This window comes from Xiphophorus couchianus, chromosome 17 (assembly GCF_001444195.1).
Source record: "Xiphophorus couchianus chromosome 17, X_couchianus-1.0, whole genome shotgun sequence".
NCBI classification, from domain to species: Eukaryota; Metazoa; Chordata; class Actinopteri; order Cyprinodontiformes; family Poeciliidae; genus Xiphophorus; species Xiphophorus couchianus.
Window position 1 is genome coordinate 32007 of NC_040244.1, and position 18127 is coordinate 50133.

Below are 18127 nucleotides of genomic sequence, written 5' to 3' on the forward strand. Positions count from 1 at the left end.
AAACATTTGAAGTTGGTTTAACTTGGAAATGAACGTTCACCTCCTGCCTTGAAAAACGATTTAAGTCAACAAGAAAATTGTTTTGGTTTTAGCTCAGAAATTAAAGTTCATCAAGTTGATTTAATAGTCAAATTGTCTAAGTATTGTTTAAGTGTATTAATCTTGAATTGTGAGTTTTAACTTAATGCTGCAAATTAAACCAAATAGTTATTTTACAATATGCAAGAAAAAATTGACCCAACCTAAAGAGCTCACAATATCAAGTTCAGATAATTATTTTACTTTATAATAATTGAAATTCTTGTTTCAAATGGCAAGAACAAAATTTCTGATCTTATTAATTTTATTAAACATCACAACGAATTCTGCTCAGAACATTTAATGTGAACACATTATCCTCAAGCTTTAAAATAAACATCTGCATAAATAACAATCTTCCATCTCAGGATACAAAAACATGCCGCTAAGCATTCTGGGAAATAGTTCCCACTCCTGTCTTCTTCTTTCAGTTTTTTTCTCTCCCCTCCAGAGTCTTTTGTGGCTCTAATGTCCCTTATATGAAAAGTTGGCTGACAGGAAAGGGGGGAAGACATGCGGCAAATGTCGCCAGGTCCGGGAATCGAACCCGCGACGGCTGCGTCGAGGACTCAGGGCCTCCAAGTGTGGGCTGCGCTGTTCCCTACGCCACCACGGCACGCCCCTTCTTTCAATTTTTTAAGTGCTAACCTAGAAATGATATTTTATTAAACTCTGAGGTTTGACAAAATGAATAAAAGTTCAATTATTACTGTAAGTTTATCTTTCACAGATTCATATTTAGACTCAAAATCTAAATTTATTTGACTTAGAGTAGAAGATAGTAGACACAACTAAATGTGGCTCAAAACATGAAGCAGCATTCAGCTTCTATGCACCACAGATCTGGAACAAACTTCCAGAAAACTGAAAAACAGCCGAAACCCTGAGTTCCTTTAAATCCAGACTGAAACCAGCAGGTTATTTGCTTTTGAAACCTAATCAATGGAATATTGATTGATCCTGATTACCTTTTGTTCCTTCTCTTCTTCCTGCCAGTGACGCGACGTTTCCCTCCTGATTTCTAGTTGAAGGTGGAAAATTCCTGATGAATGTTTAATGAAAAACAGAATAAAAACTTAATAGAAACCAGACGGCAGCGACTGAAGAATCCAGAGGCGTCAGTCGGTCGGTCAGAGATTCTGGAACAAACGGATCGATTAGCGACAAAGGAAACAATCAAATCTAACCCAACAAACCAGAAAATAAATAACTAACTAACTAAGATAAGTAACAACTGACTGATATCATCAAAAAGAATAACTAAAGCAAAGCACAAAACAAATGATCAAAAATAAAATCCCCAAAATAACTAAAGATCCTGACAGTTTGATTATTGTTTCAGTTTTTATAAATGGTTTAACGTGTTTCATCTTAACAGGAATGAAAGATTTAAACCGAGGAAAACTCTGATGTGATGGAGGAGAAGAGGAAGTGGATTTCTGGACTTCCTGTTTCTGTGTCCAACAATCATAATTCGCGTTTCCTCTGCTTCAGATCTGAAGCTTCCAGATATTCAGCAGAAAGAAACTCATGGAAAATAAAGTCTTTGTTCTGATAAAAGTATTTAGACAAAAATTCCCACCTAGTTTTAGTTTTTGTCTGCTTTTTTAAAAGCTTTAATAATTTATTATATTTAATCATTTGTAATACCTTTCTGAATAACTTTGCTATTAGTATATTTAGAATCAAATAAAATAGAAATACTCTTTAGTGTTGTACAATCTGTCCATTAAAATGATGAAAACTTTCAGCCTTGGAAAAGTTCTGCTGTGAGACATAAAACATTTTTATTAGTGCAGAAAATTACAGAACAAACATCTGAGCTGAACTTCTGGATCAGAACCATGCAGGTTATTAATGTTGGTAGCGTCGCATGCAGAATGACAGTTCAACATCGTTTTCTGATAAACAACTACAGCTAGATTATTGACCTTTGACCTCCAGAGACAACTCAAGATAAATAATCCCAACAAATTGGAAAGCTGAAAAAACTCAAACTAAGTTGTTGTGATGTTGGTGTTCAGGTCTGAGTACGGAGTTTATGTAGAGCCCAGTTTGATTCAAACTACAGACAGCAACGAGCCAGGAGGTCACCGGCGGACTCTTCTATCAAAAACTGAAGACTTTAGATTGTTTGATTGTTGCAGACATTTTTACAGCCGGTTCATGAAAGGTTTGGTTCTCATGCTCGTCCTGGCAGGTCCAATAACCGGACACATCGACTTCAGACTGTGTGCAGGAATTTCTTGCTCCAAGGCACTGCGTCTCCGCTGATCAGGATCAGTTTCGTTTTACTCTCTATATATTTTGGTCTCCAGTCAAATATAAGCATAAACTAACCTAAATACGGAAAAACAGAAGAGATTATTACCTGACAAAATGTTCAAACCTAGAGAGAAAATCAAATCTGGTAAGTCTAACCCTCCGATCATCATTCAGTAAATGTGGATTATTCTAATAGCTAAAGAATCCTACAATGTTTTTTATGCACTACATTAAATCATATTGGAGAGAATCAACATCCTCACTAGCACATTTTTACATTGAGGAGACATTTATGCAACAGGCAAAGTTTTCTTTATTCATCCTGTCTGAACTGGAAAGTTAAGAGTTGGACTAGTTTCGTTTCACAAAAGGTACAGGACATGGAACATCTTCTCTCATCATATACTGAGTTTTTATCCATATTATTTACCAGGAGAGTTCACCACTGTTATTTTGGCAGCTGTTTCCATCCCACCATCAGCTGCACATGAAGTCATCAGTTCAGTTGTTGCTAAGCTACAACCACAACACCCAACGTGTTTGTGACAATATCTGGTGATCTAAATTATGTCTCACTCTGCCGCACTTCCAACATTTTAACACTCAATCAGCTCTTCTGCCAGACAAAACTAAATGTTTCCTCAGCAACAAATTCTAGATTTGTTGTGAATGTCAGGTTTGCATACATCACTGCAAGACCTCCCCTTAGAAAATCAGATCACAATGTTATTTTTCTCTGCCAGGAGTATAAAGCCGTTATTCAGAGGCAATCTCTAAAGAAGAATACTGCGAGAAGACAATCACAGGAAGCTAAAGAAACCATGCTGGCTTGTTTTGAGGCTACTGATTGGATCGCTCTCTGCCAGCCTCATGGAGATGACATCAGAGCCATGACTGATCTGAACCTCTGTGTGGACAGCAGCGTCGCCACCAGAACAGAGACAATAACAAACCCTGGATCAGCAGGGACCTGAAGAAACCAAAGAGCCTTTAAGGAAGGAGACGGGGAACGGAAGCAGCTCCAGTCCAGATCAGAGACAGAAGAACAGGAAGAACCTGGAGGACAAACTGCAGAGGAACCAAATCAGAGAATCAGGAAGGAGGAAGATCTCAGGCTGCGGGCAAAAGGAGGATCAGATGGACGGATTGTTCCAGCGTTGTGGAAGACATCCCGCTTTATTCTGCGCTCAACGATTGTAGACCTGTTGCCATGACGACCCACATCATGAAGGTCCAGCAGTCCGACTCCTGTCATCTCCAGAAATACTCAGATTACTCTGCAGCTGTCAGAGGATCAAAGCTGGTGGACAATCATCCTTACTGCCAACAAGTGGTCAAGAGAAAGGTCAAAGGTCAAACCCTGTTTCCATCACAGCAGAGGATTATAGAACCCCCAGTGTTCATCTGGACAGACTGGACTGGAGACAGAGAAGGGTCTATAGGAGGACCAGAACCAGAACCAGAAGAGGCTCGACAACCTCATTAAGAACCCTGGTTCTGTTCTGGTTCTGTTGGACCTCTGTAGTGTGCATTTCATTTCTCTTTGGGATTAAAGGAATATTTTGGAGCTGAATTAAATCAGAGCTACTTTTCTAGTCAGTTTTTCCCCCATTAGACCCTCCCTCTCCCTCATCAAAATAAACAAAGCTTTATTGAACTGAATCCCATGAACAAATCTGTGCTAAAATATTTGAACTTTTAAAGCAACTTTGGTATCACCACAGTGTAATCAGTTAAATAAGCTCCATGTTTCACTGCTACATTGGCTGCTGCACAACGACAAACACAGAAATGGAAGTTTTGTCACTTTATAAAGGAATTATTAGAGAAAATAAAGCTCAGTCATTAGATAAAAACACAAGAAGCATCAAGCAGACTGAAGCAGAGTCAATGGATGAAGAAAACGTTAAAGTTCTCCTTGCTACAGTTTCTAGTAGTCAGAGCTACTCAGTATGTGCAAAGTGTTACTTTAGTTCAGGAAGACATAATAATAAAGAGCTAAATACACATAACGTGTCTGAAATGTCAGCAATAAACCATTCATTTATCAGCTGGACAGTGGAAAGACCTTCCCTCACATCACCGACAGATTCAGCACCTAAACACTTCCCTTCAGAACCAAACGGAACCAAACAGAAGATTCTTCTCTCCAGCAATCAGGGCTGCAGAGGAAGCTGCACCGCCCCCTGGCGGATGCTAGAGAGAATTGTTGGCTTGATGTGCAATTTGCAGAAGACTGAAACATGAGAGTTTCCAGAAAGTTGCCAACGTGTGAACCAGGTTGCTCTTCTATGGGATGAACTAACTGGAGGGAGAGGAGAACATTTTACAACATCTGGGTTTGATGCTTTCTGGTGGAATTCAATCTGCAGAAAGAGGAAAAGTCCAAAAACGTTGACCTGAAACTTGACATTTAAACAACCAACTTTAGCAGGTTTTCTGTGAAAAATCTGCATGTCATTATAGTTCAAGTTATTATTATTAAATGATTGTTTAAAATTAGATGCAAACCTAAAAATCCAGGTTTATGATCCAGATTCCCCAGTCTGGAAAGAAGGACCAGTTTGGGTGAAGTTCTGATGTGTGTTTGAGAACGGGAACGTTCTCCACTCATTGACTGATATTTACCTCAACATTCCAGTTTGCACTCAGTCAAGGTGAAAGTTGCTCATATCTATGGTTTGAGTCGGTCATCAGACAAGCCTCATGTTAACTGATGAACTTTGAAACTTTGCTTCTTGTGTCAGATTTAGTTTTTGATCAAATCGTAATTTATTTAAAAAGCCTCTAATTAATTACATTTTCAAAGGCGTCCCACCGTTTTAACATCCATCCATCCATCCATCCATTTTCTGTTCACCCTTGTCCCTAGTGGGGTCGGGAGGGTTGCTGGTGCCTATCTCCAGCTACGTTCCAGGCGAGAGGCGGGGTACCCGTTTTAACATCATGATATTTTTCTGTAGGAGTTCTATCAGTTCACACATCCAACACGTTGCTCTAATGCTAGCTGTGGAATAAAAATGGATCATAGAGGTGGATCTGCAAAGCCCAGAGCTGAATGACCCGCTGACCTCCAGGAACAACAACCAGTCTTTCCTCCACTCTGACGTCTGTGCAGAGTTGCATCATGGAGACATCATGGATGGATGAGAGCAAGCCAACAGGTTCCCACAGCATGCCGTGAGGTCACTTCCTGTTAGTCCTCAGGCCCTGGTAAATCTGGGGACAACCAGAACCAAAATGGCCGCCACCGCGACCGCCGCCACCGCCATGTTCCAGCCTTCAGAGTCGCTTTTCTGGAAACAAAAAAAGAGAGTCATGTTAGAAGCATCTGTAAAGGAGGATCACTGTCACTTCACGCTCCTCACAGCAGGTCTTCTGCTGAGTCGCTGTTGGTGAAAATAGATGATCCCGGTGAGCTCATCAGCGCCACCTGTCTGTGGCCCAGACTGAGATGAACCCGTTTCTATGAAACCACACTGATATTTAACAAGGAGACAACTCCTGTTCTCCATCCCAACACCCAATCACACACCTGCAGGTCATGACCACAACCACTGAAGACAGCAGGGTTGAACTTCTGACAGATCAACCAAAAACTGTCTTCATGCTGTCAGAGACCTGATGAAGGGTCAGGGGAATAAATCATGTTCAAAATGACCAAAACAAAAGATCAGGCACGTTTTATTTTGCTTCATGTTTAAATGAAAGGTGCATTGATGGATTACTAGTTCATTCCTTCAATCTTAACGACCAGTTTCCCAGAATAGCCATTTTTCAGACTGTAAACTCATCATTTTACATCATAAGTCATCCAGAGGAGGTTTGCACCTTTAACCCCTTAACTGCCACCCCCAAAACACTTCAACCTTATCCAAAGGGCACATGAGGACACTGCCATTCCCAACCAATGGAACCAATGCAGCCTTAAAATGTCCCAAGATGACATTCTTTCCAATGACCAGCAGGGGGAATATGTAGACTGCTAAGAATCTCTGACAGTCTACATCCCCAAAGTAGGTCCTTGAGGTCCGGCATCCTGCGTGTTTAAGTTCTCTCCCTGGTTTAACGCACCTGGATCCAATGATGGCTCATTAGAAGGCCTAAGAAGATCACTGACCCGATGAGACGGTTGTTACTGCCACCACGGAGAGAACTAAAACGTGTAGGATGCCGGCCCTCGAGGACCAACTTTGGGGACCCCTGGTCTACATACTGGTCATACTGGTGGATCCTGCTATGATTCCACCTTCTGCGCTTACAACCAATGCAAAGTCCTAACAGGAGCTCCACCAACATGGAGCCACAGTCACGATGGTGTTGTAACCTAAACATGAGACCAGTGAGGCCAGTTCACCACAGCTTTATCTTCCCAGGTCAGAAGCTCCTCTAGAAAGTTCTGGATCTACCTACTAGATCTGTCTTAGTCAGATGAACCAAACATCCAGGTGATGTGAACCATTCTCCTCTGCAGAGGAGGAAGTGTTTGAAGGGCTGATTCCACTAACTAAAGACCGCCTCTGCATACTGAGCTCCATCCAGAAATGATGACATCATGATATGAAACCACTATGTAACCCAGGTGGCCGCCATGACCCAATCACCTTCCCTTTAAGTTGATTGTCATGTGTGCTTCCAGGTTTTGTTTTTTCTTCCCCACCTTGCTGCTGCTCACTGTTGGTTGTTTATAAAACAACCTGGAGTTTCTGAATCGACTCATCACTCATTTAATCTCTAAAACTTGAAGATTGCGGTGAGTTGTTAAATACCATCTGACTTGACGTTGTATAGTATCTGCAAAGATAGCGCCGCTAATATTTCCCTCCCGTTGAATCACTCGCCAGGTTGTGATCCATTGAGAGCTGGTGAACCTTCCTGTTTTGAGCAAGTTATCATTGCATCCACCTCCTCAGATAATCCGTTACTCGACGGTGAGTAGATAATAGGGCGTTATTTTCGCTCTGCTCCGCCAGTTAGCATTAGCATTAGCATTAGCTCTGATCCATCGACAATCAGTAGCCCACATCAGTTTAGTCTACTTATTAATTACTTACTTATTGAAGAATCACACTGTTGCAGCCGAATTAAAGACCACACCTTTAATATTTAAGGGTTTACCTTTCAACTTTAGATTTGATTATTTTTTCCATGATTTCTTTATTGGTGTTGCATTCCATGTTGGTGCAGCAATGAAATTTGGTACCTAATATGATTTAGATTGTAGCTACTTTGATCAATCACATTTGTAAGTTGATTGATTTGATTCAATATTGGTTGTTTGTAATGACTGCTAATTATATTAAAGTAATTTTGAACTTGAATTATGAAGTGCACTTTTTTTAAAAAAGGATTAAAATTTTTCTTTTTATCTCCTTTCTTTTTTATTTTTTCTATGAAGTTGTTAAAATATAGCAAGTACGTATTTAATTGTTTTCTTGTCTCTCCCATTTAGTTTATATAAATATAATGTTTATATATGAACTTAATGTGTGTTATCTGGCCTTTTAGGTCAGGTTTTTTTTTCCGCCTTTGCCGTCGCATTGACTCACTTGATGACGGAAGATGGCGAGCTACTCACCCACCATCTGGTGGTAGGAAAACGGAACTACACTTTCCCTACAGAAACGAACTAAACTCTGAGTATTGAAAAGGGAACATAATTATTCTCTTTTTGTTCTTGGATCTATTGTGGACTCTATTACGTTTGAAGTATCACTGATTATTATTATAATTGTTTTTGTTGGTTTGTTTTTTTCCCCTTCTGTTTTTTTGGAAATTTATTGTTTTGTTGTTTTGGTATTATTATTATTATTATTATTATTATTATCATTGCCACTGCAATAAATAGCAATATTAACAAACTTTACTTTTTTGTATCAGTTGTATTAATTATTCACCCCACTCATGACTCCGTGCCGTACCTACTTCTGATTATACAAACTGGTTAACCCTACACCTCGCAGTCAGATCTGCTCAGTTGAGAAAAGCGCTACAACTAGAACCTGATTAGAATCTCTCAGCCATAGTGAGGAGCTCACTCTGTTTTTGATAGCAAAGATAACGTCCATTAAACCCAAGTATGCACTCTGATGTTACCTGTTTGTAAAACAGGGTTGGAGGCAGTATGCTGTTTCACCATCACTATCTTTTGTCAGTAGCTTTAGTTGGGGATGGCTGACTTCACTGTGGGTAGAGACCCAACAGCCACATGAGGAAGGTGCAGAGTCTTCATGGAGCATAGAAAAGCTCCTTCTGTCCTTTACCTAGTTTCCAGTAGGAACATGGCTTCCCACTGGAAACGAGACACAGTGTTCTTCTTTATAGTGGCATTTATTCAGACTCATTTCTCATGATATCAGTGCAGCCTTTGCTGAGCATGTCTGAATGACACACAGAGATCAGGAGCACCATCAGGTTTCATCTCCACTAGCTGCACTAAGGTGCTCTGAGCAGGTTCTCGTTTATCAGCCATTCTTGGCTGCAGAAAGAAGCAAAGCCATGGCCATACCTGGTCCCTTAGGACGCCAGCTCCTCCCACCAGCACCAAATCAACGCCACTATAACAATCAATCCTATGAACGGGATGGAGAGGACGGGGGGCTCTGAAGGACGGGTGCAGTTCTGGGAAGAAGACAGGGTGGGGTGTAGAGGGAGGAGGGGAGAGGAGAAAATAAAAGCAGAAAATAATCTAAGTACTAACATGAGAAGGTGTGACAGGGAGAACATCGACAGGGACTAAATAAAATGTGACTGGATGAACAGAGAGAGAGATTTAAAGACTGGTAGGTCAAGCATAACAGAATTTTATAGTTAACAGTATAAAATTCATATTAAACAGATCTGACGATGCTCAGTCGAACACATGCAGACAAACAGATGGACAAGAGATAACTGAAGCATGCTCATAGGCAAAATGCTCAGCCAACATGCTAACGCTCTGTCACTGTGACGGTCTAAGGAGCATCTGTAGGGTCACACTGGGGCCATGAAGGGTTGGACAGACTGGTTTACCCACCACGAGCCACAGAGTTAGAACAAAATAAGGGAACACTTTGATAAAGAAGGATGAAGGAGGAAAGAAGCTGCTATGTAAAACTCCCAAACCAAACCAAGAACAGGTCCAAGACCAAGAACCTGACATTTGCTTTTGTTCAGAAGGTGCTTCGTGTTTTACCTGCAGGGGGAGCCAAAGACATTAAATTACAGCTACATGTTCAAATGTTACAACTAGGAGACTGTAGAGATAGAATCCCTTCATGTTTGGACTTAGAACCGTCTGTCATGAGGAACAACCCAGGGCAGGTACCTAGCTACCAGGGGTTAGCATTAGAGCCGATGAAGTACTGTCCAATAGCTTTGATCAATCTCTGCACTGAGGTCAACAAGATAAGAAAAGTGAAGTGAAGCAAAAGCTTCAACCTACACACCAAGATGAGAACCAAAGACGAGTGAAGGTCAGACTATCAGTCGTGAAACGTTGAAATGTTCACCACAGACGAAGACACCCCCAATCTGTTCACTGTGAAGGTAATGAGATTGTCTTTGTGCCATATGTTGTTTCTGTGATCCTTTCTGAGACGGATCCTACGAACCAGGACTGGCTAGACATCAGGTCAGAACCAGAACAGCTTTCAGATTAAAACCATGGACTGGATGGTTCCACTCAGGATCCTGATCCACCAGAATAGAAAAGCAGTGTGACTGAACTCTCATGAACATTCAAATCTCCCAGGCAATGATTGGTAGCCAGGGCCACAGAATTGGGTTTTTTCTATTATTATTTTTTGGATTTAGTGGCCTTTATTTCACAGTAGATTGACAGGAAAGAGGGTTGAGAGAGAGGGGGAAGACATGCGACAAAGGTCAACGGGCCGGGACTCAAACTCCTGATGACCTCCCAACATGGGTCACGCACTCCGCCGCGCTCGGTCTGCCCTGCAAACCACTTCTGTTCCAATAACGGTTTTACTTTGATGCAGATTCAGACTGAAGTCACCCAAGACCTTCAGAGAGGACCATCAGAAGTGTTCACATTTAATTTAAATTCACAGATTGATCTCAACTTGTTCAGTGAGCTGTTTTTAAGGGTCCCACTACAGTTAGGTGTCAGCTCACCGCAGTACCTGGTCAAGTTCCTGAAACCATGAACCAGCCAGACCAGCTGGTGCTGTCCAGGTTTAGGTCTGGACCCTACAATGGGTCAGAAATCACAATTTTAAGCTCAGAAGTCATTTTAGTTTTAAATTGACTAAAGAAATGGCACGTCTGCTTCAGCCAGATCTAGTCTGAATTAATGGATCTCCTTAATAGACTGAAGCGCAGATGAAGCAGCAGGAACGTCTGTCTCACATAAAGAAAACAAACTTCGAGTTTCTATCAGATCTGGTACCTATGGGAATTTCATGCAATCAATATTACCAACACATCACTGGATATTTGTTTTTCTCTTTTTTTTTGTTACCAAGACCTCTTTTTAGTAAAATCTTTCACTCTTGCATCGCTGTGTCTCAGGTGTTTGTAGGAATTGTATTCAGTTGAAGTTGTTCAGTGAACTGTTTTTAAGAGTTCACTTAAAAACTCCCAGCCGTACTGGGATCCCCTTTCAGCTGGAAGGCTGCTGGTTTGATCTTTTGTTTACTACAATCCCCATAGTCATGAGCCCTTGAGCAAACTTTTGGGTCATGTGACACCCTCTCTGGGGTTCCTCATCAACATGTAGACGGTCTCCATCAGTCAGTTTAGCAGACACCGAGGCAGACGCATGGAGAAAACAAATATTCTCAAAAATGTTAAGAAGCTTGCAACTAAAAGTTTAAAGGTCTGCTGCAGAGTTATCAGCCAGCATGCACACACATGGACAGTAGTCATGGCAACAGAGGGCTGGACTCTCAAGGCATCTGAGGTTTCACCTAGCAGATCTTTGTTCTTACCTTGGAGGGAACCTGGTGTTCCTCACTGACTACTTCAGAAACCCTGAGCTGTCTGACTTTCAAAGCAGGACCACCCAGCTCCCACTGACCTTCTGACCTCTTACCTGCAACTTTCGTCCCAGCAGCTCCTGCAGCTCCGCCTTGCAGCTCTGCAGCTGTAGCTGGAGAGCTGCTCGCTCCCGCTGGCTGCCTTCGTGCAGCTGCTGCAGCTCCTCCAGCTCCTTCTTCAGACCTTCACACTGACACAGGGAACATCCACGCCTGGTGTTCATCAGACAGCAGTGGCAGGCTGGTATTAATGACACCATAACTTACAACTGAGTTTAACCACCGGATAAAAAGCAACCAGCTGATCCCGAAAATAGCAAACATTTATACGAATCTACTGAAAACCAGAGAGCAGGAAGCAACGGGAGCTAAACCCGATACCTCCAGCTGGACCTTGAGAGCCAACTCTTCTGCCATTCTCAGCTGGACCTTCAGGGTCCTGATTTCATCCTGGACCGCTGACGAGTCCAGATTCTGCGGTTTGGACTGGGACAGAGTGATGTAGGAATCTGCCTTTAGCTGAACCTCCTCCTCAGTTTGGCCCTCGGCTCTGACTTCCAGGTACGAGTCACCACACCTGAGACAACCAGGGAAGAAGGGTGAGAACATTCAGCTGATCCAGTCCTTCGCTGCCTACCAGAACCAGCAGTAATGTTTCAGTCTTAGTGCTGAACATTGGACCGGAACCACTCACATGTCTCGTTGCTGCAGCAGTTGCTCCAACTTGTTGCTCAACTCCCTGTTGTTGCTGCTCAGAGTCTGACGCTCATCGGTCAGAGAAATGACCTCTTCCTGCAGCTGAGTCACATCACCTGAACACAGCACCGCCCATCAATCAGCAGATTCCTGACTGGTCCCGACACAAGGTCGCGTTGCTAGGTTACCTGACTGGGCCGTGCGGCGGCTCTTCATGCTCAGCGAGGTGACCTCCAGCTCGTACTCGGCCGCCGTGGCGTGCAGGCGCTGCAGCTCCACCCGCAGGCGGCACAGCTCCTCCTGCAGGGAGGCGATGTCGTTCTCCCTCTCTGCCGCCGCCTCCTCGGCCGCCTGCTGCAGCACCAGAACTTCCTCCTGAGCCGAGCGCAGCTCCTGCTGGACCTCCACCAGCTCGCTCTCCTTCTCCTCCTCCAGGCTGCTCATCTCCTCCTGCGCCGACCGAAGCTGAGCTGCAACAAGAGAGACATGACTCAGCCAGGCAGCGTCCACACGCCGAGAGGACCGGTCAGAACCGGGCCAGAACCAAACCGGGTTGGAACCCAGTTTCAGTCCAGCAGAGTCAGTGTGTGGCTTCCTCCACCTTGCAGCCTCTGGATCTGCCGGGTGAAGCTTTCCGCCTGATGGGCGCTCGCCAGCCGCTCCTCATCTAGCAGACCTTTGGAGGACAAGTAGAGGTCAACTAGAGGTCAACAAGGTTTTAAAAAAGCACACATTGAATATGGATCAGTGGTGTTGCTATGACAACAGGTGACCAATCCTGACCAATCCTCACCTTGCAGCTCCATGAAGCTCTCCTCGTGTCGCTGAGAAACCTCTCGAGTCTCATCCAGCTCCAGGAGAAGTTGCAGCACCTGAGCTCTAAGCTCCTCCAAATCCTCCTCCTCTCCCTGATCATCTTCTTCAGACTCCCTCTCCTTCACTTCCATCTCTTCCTCCTGCTGGCCCTTCTCTCCGTCTCCCTCAGGCTCCTCCTTCTCCTCCATGGACTCCCTCTCCTTGGCTGTCAGGGTATCGGCCAGCATGCCGGGTTTGTCCTCCTTCAGCTCACACAGCTCATCTGCAGACAGTCACACAAGGAGTTCCTGAAATGCTGCAGCAGCTTCCTGGCTCCAGACATCAGGAAACTCACGAACCAGCCTGAGGAGTCTGTCCTCTGGCTCCCTCTGGTGGTGAAAACTCAACAAATCAATCCATCATGAAAGCTATTTTAAATGTTTCAAAATTCAACATTAGGAAAACGGCAGCATAAAGTGATGATTCCTGCATTTCCTGGGAGGAAGACTGGAACGCTAGGGCAGCAGGGCCTTCATCCTCACCTTCATCACCATCATCCTCACCTTCATCACCATCACCATCATCATCACCACCACCATCATCCTCACCTTCATCACCATCACCATCATCATCACCATCACCTTCATCACCATCACCTTCATCATCACCACCTTCATCACCATCACCTTTATCATCACCACCTTCATCACCTTCATCATCATCACCTTCATCACCATGGTGGGGAGGAAGACCCTACAGTGACTCTGAGAGAAACTGGATGTTTGATGATGGTTTGGGAGGACAAGATGGCCGCACAAACTCCTGGAGAATTCACCTCCAGAACCGCCCAGAGAACCCGTCCAGACTCACAGCCACATCAACACTGACTGATGCTTTCCTCACAGAACTACCAGAACCTCTTCATCACTGACCAGAGGGGTCCAGCACCTCCTCGATGACGGGCGGCAGCCGGAAGCCGTCCATGATGCGACCGATGCAGGAGGAGCTGCTTCTGACGGCGCAGAGTGTCGGTGGGGGGGTCAGGGGTCAGGTCACGACTGAGAGAGACGCAGTACCTTCTTCATCCTGCAGGGGCCTTGAGAAAACTGAGGATGGAGGCAGAGACAGGAGGACAGCGAGGAGATCGTTAAAGATTTGATTATTTTAATGGATTTTCTGATAATGTCTCAATTTAACATCCAGAGCAAAAATACTAGAGCAGAAAAACATTTTCTAGGGAGATCTGAACATTTTTCATAAAATCAGATCTGGAGACCAAGGGACGCAGATCCTGACCTCTGACCTCCGGGTGTTCTACACCAACATCTTTACTGTCATCGTCTCTTTGACCAGAATCAGGTCCGCTGGGTCAACAGGAGGACTGGTCAGCACCAGGAATCATCCTTCATGTTTCACTGCAAAAGATGTTCATGCGGACCCACTGACCTCAGAACCGTCCAGAACATCCAGAACCAGTTCAGAACCAGAACACCCAGAACCAGAACCAGTCCAGAACCAGAACCAGTTCAGAACCAGAACATCCAGAACCAGTCCAGAACTAGAACCAGTCCAGAACCAGTTCAGAACCAGAACACCCAGAACCAGAACCAGTCCAGAACCAGAACCAGTTCAGAACACCCAGAACCAGAACCAGAACATCTCATTTCTCTTGTTGTTTTTCTGTTTTCAGCTTCATCATCATAAATGTGGAACTGCTCCTTTAATGTGCAGCAGCAGCTGAACCTGCTGCATCAGGCGATGAAGACGTACCTGATGAAGAGCTGCTGCTTTCTGCTTCTCTCTGGATTACTGCAGTCCTCTTCCTCCTCTTCCTCGGTGTCCTATATTTCCCCCTCAGTGTCCGCTTCGCCTGCAATGCCGACTGACGTCACTCGATGCTTCCAACCCTCGCCGCTCATGACGGGAATACAGAGCGGAGCCGCAAGACGCAACGTTTAACTGTTTCCTGCCAGGAACTCCTCTTCCTCTTGTCCCTCCTCTTCCTCCAAGCTTCCCGATCAGCTGAGGTCTGATGAATCTGTGCAGGAGAGCCTTCCGTTCGCAGCAGACGGGAGAACGAGACCCGAGACCCGGTTCAGAGCTGCTCGGTGTTCGTCACTGCTGGAAACCGTAGCTGCCTCCATCCGTCTGGAGCGGTTGCTAGGCAACAGAGACTTCCAGGCTGAGAAACAGAGGAAGAGTCAGCCAGTCAGATATCCAGTCAGTCTGGGTTATTCAGGTCCATCACAACTCTCCAGAGCCTCCTGTGATCCGGTCCAGTTCTTCTCTGCAGCCCTTTGCCTCTAATCCAGGAAGTCGAGTTTAAATTCGAGACTAAAATCAAGAGGGATTAGTGAAAAATGGCGACATGTTTGCTGCTTACAGCAAGATGCTGATCTAGAGGATCACATCATCTGCTTCCCGTTGGGAACTTCCCAGTTCTTCTGACTTGCTTCTGTTTTCCATTCCCAACCCAACGGATCGTGACGAAGCCTCCGTCTATCCTGGAGATTTGATGGATCTGATTTAGTCTCTTGACTTGCAGCTTCTCCTGTTTCACTACATTTTAAACCTGAAATTATTCTTTTCACTGAGTTTTCAGGGGGTTTTCGGTTTAAATCTTCGAAGCGCTTCAGTTTCTATAGTTATCAGCGTGTGAATGTGATGCGCTTTGGGTCTTCTGAACCTGATAAAGCGCGATGCGAGTACCGGCAATCAGAAACGGCGTGATCCGGTCCGGGAGTTTATTATTACCAGAGGTGAAGAGTAACGACTTACATTTACTTGAGTTTTTTGGGTCCTCCACTTATTATTACTAAAAATTAATGACACAGGGTCAACTTTCTTTCTAATGTTTAAGCGAGAAACGCTGCTGCAGTCACTAGCGTTGTCCACTGTCGCCCCGTGCTTTCTCAGGGGCAGAGCAGCTGCAGAGTTGATGACTGCTGTCTGCTTTTAGTATCTTGACGTAATCACATACATTTGAAAAAAGGCTTTAAATGAGACGACATCAGGTTAAAAACGGTCAAGTTCAAAACATGAATAAAAGTTATAATTAATGATTCCAGGTAAATAGGTGGAGATGATAGTCTGATGCTTCTTTATTGTTTGGTTGAATAAGTTGAACTGTTTATGGAGTTATTGGATTAAACATTTTACCTCATCTACGATTGTAAAACTTTTATATTAATGGGAAGCTGCAGGTTTAAAAGCTGAAAAGTTTCTGGTTAAAATACATTCAGCATTTTTCCATTTCTATCATATTTTTCATAACTTCAAACAGTCTTGTCTTTATGCACTGGCATAGTCAAAGTCCAGACTCAGACTGATTTCAGTGGGAGGACCTTCAGAGAGCAGAGCAGAGCCTCAGTTGGCTATAAATGACGCTGTCGCTCCTGACCAGCAGGTGGCAGCAGAGGAGCAGAAAGCTTTTCATCTGCTTAATCATTTAAATTCAACATAATTTATTTACAGATGTGGATTCTGATTTAATGTTTTGATCTAAACAAGTGAGTTTAGTCCAAGTTATTATTTAGTAAATTGTAACTGAATGGAAGCAATGTCTGGCAGATTTCAGATTTCAGAGAGTCACTGATCACCAGGTCAGTTTACAGGTCTGAGCAACACTTAGACTTAGACTTGTACTTTATTGATCCCTTGGGAAGACTCCCTCAGGAAATTGAAGTTACCAGCAGCTCCAGGCAAAAAACAAAGATAACACACAGTAAGTAAAGTGCAAAAGAATACAAAATACAAATTAAATACTAAGGTACACACTAAATGTGAGTAACCAAAACCTTAAATTATGCAAGAAAAACCTTAAATTATGTAAGAAACAAGGAATAAGAATATAGAATATAAGAATATAAGTAAATATAAATACAACACAAAAAAAAATATATATAAGAATTTGGCGGATAGATTGACCAGTGATATCGTATTGTACTATGTGGTTTGACCTGATAAGTATGGAGAAAAATACAAGGGGTCACTACTCCTTCCACCCTCTGTCCTCCCCCCCCCCAGTGAGGAATTGTACAGTCTGACGGCATGGGGGACAAAAGAGTTCTTAAATCTATTGGTCCGGCACTTGGGAAGCAGCAGTCTGTCACTGAACCGGCTCCTCTGGTTGCTGATGACGGCGTGTAGAGGGTGGCTGCTATCGTTCATGATGTCCAGCAGTTTGTTCAGTGTCCTCGCCTCTGCCACCGTCACCAGAGAGTCCAGCTTCATGCCGACCACAGAGCCGGCACGCCTGGTCAGTTTGTCCAGTCTGGACGTGTCCTTCTTGGATATGCTGCCTCCCCAGCACACCACGGTGTAGAAGAGGACACTGGCAATCACAGACTGGTAGAACATCCAGAGCAGTTTGCTGCAGATGTTAAAGGACCGCAGTCTCCTCAGGAAGTACATCCCGCTCTGCACTTTCCCATACAGGTGGCTAGTGTGTTTTGACCAATCCAGTTTACTGTCCAGCCACAGCCCGAGGTATTTGTAGGCGTCCACGACCTCAACCTCAGTTCCCTCTAATGTGACTGGTCTCGGCTTTGGTCTGGACCTCCCAAAGTCTATAACCAGCTCCTTCGTCTTAGCGGTGTTGAGTTCCAGGTGGTTTGTGTGGCACCAGAGAGCAAAGTCCCTCACCAGACAGCGATACTCCTCCTCTCTGTCGTCCCTGATACATCCTACTATGGCTGTGTCATCAGCATACTTCTGTATGTGACACAGCTCCGAGTTGTAGTGGAAGTCAGAGGAGTAAAGGGTGAAGAGAAGAGGGGCCAGCACTGTGCCCTGGGGGGCTCCTGTGTTGCTGACCACAGTGTCAGACACGGTGTCCTTCAGCCTGACATACTGCGGCCTGTTGGTGAGGTAACTATGGATCGAGTTGACCAGGTGCGGGTCTACTCCCATGCTGTTTAGTTTATCCTGGAGCAGAAGGGGCTGGATTGTATTAAAGACACTCTGCAGAAGATGAAGCTCATCTCAGTTTCTCCTCCTCTGATCAGGCTGGAGTCCAACATCTTCACATCTGGAGACAATCAGGAAACTTCTGGAGCCGTTCCGTCTCTCAGCAGACAGCGGATCAACAACGCCTGATGTCAAGGAAGTGGTTTCATTTCTAAAGCACAGTGATGAAGGAGAACAGCGATGGCTGCTCTCTGCTATACTTGATGGAAAGTCATGTGACCAGGTCCTCAGACTCCTGGACGAAGAGCGAGAAGCAGCAGCTTTATCTCTGCTCCTCAGATTCAAACCTTCGTTCTCCTTCAACCTTCTCCATCAGATGGAGATCTGGAGAACCTGCTCACAGCTCC

At 44.3% G+C, this 18127-nt stretch overlaps 1 protein-coding gene and 1 long non-coding RNA gene across 10 annotated transcripts in view; one reads left to right on the top strand and one right to left on the bottom strand.

Moving 5' to 3' along the window:
- Positions 1 to 5234: 5234 nt before the first annotated feature.
- Positions 5235 to 18127, bottom strand: part of LOC114161221 (coiled-coil domain-containing protein 136) — a 34514-nt gene continuing 21621 nt past the window's right edge. For 4 of the 9 annotated variants that reach the window (XM_028044401.1, XM_028044400.1, XM_028044404.1 and 1 more), the window contains 9 exons: positions 13745 to 13918; positions 12811 to 13095; positions 12619 to 12693; positions 12206 to 12487; positions 12016 to 12133; positions 11703 to 11898; positions 11378 to 11512; positions 8852 to 8964; positions 5238 to 5639 (listed from right to left, as the gene is read on the bottom strand). In XM_028044401.1, coding sequence (XP_027900202.1) covers positions 8860 to 8964; positions 11378 to 11512; positions 11703 to 11898; positions 12016 to 12133; positions 12206 to 12487; positions 12619 to 12693; positions 12811 to 13095; positions 13745 to 13796 — 1248 coding nt within the window. In that variant the 5' untranslated portion in view covers positions 13797 to 13918 and the 3' untranslated portion in view covers positions 5238 to 5639; positions 8852 to 8859. The other 5 variants (XM_028044399.1, XM_028044402.1, XM_028044407.1 and 2 more) reach the window with 5 other exon arrangements.
- On the top strand, positions 5646 to 8842 carry LOC114161224 (uncharacterized). The gene is made up of 3 exons (XR_003598962.1): positions 5646 to 7096; positions 7188 to 7274; positions 7852 to 8842. It is a non-coding gene; the product is annotated as an uncharacterized LOC114161224 (long non-coding RNA).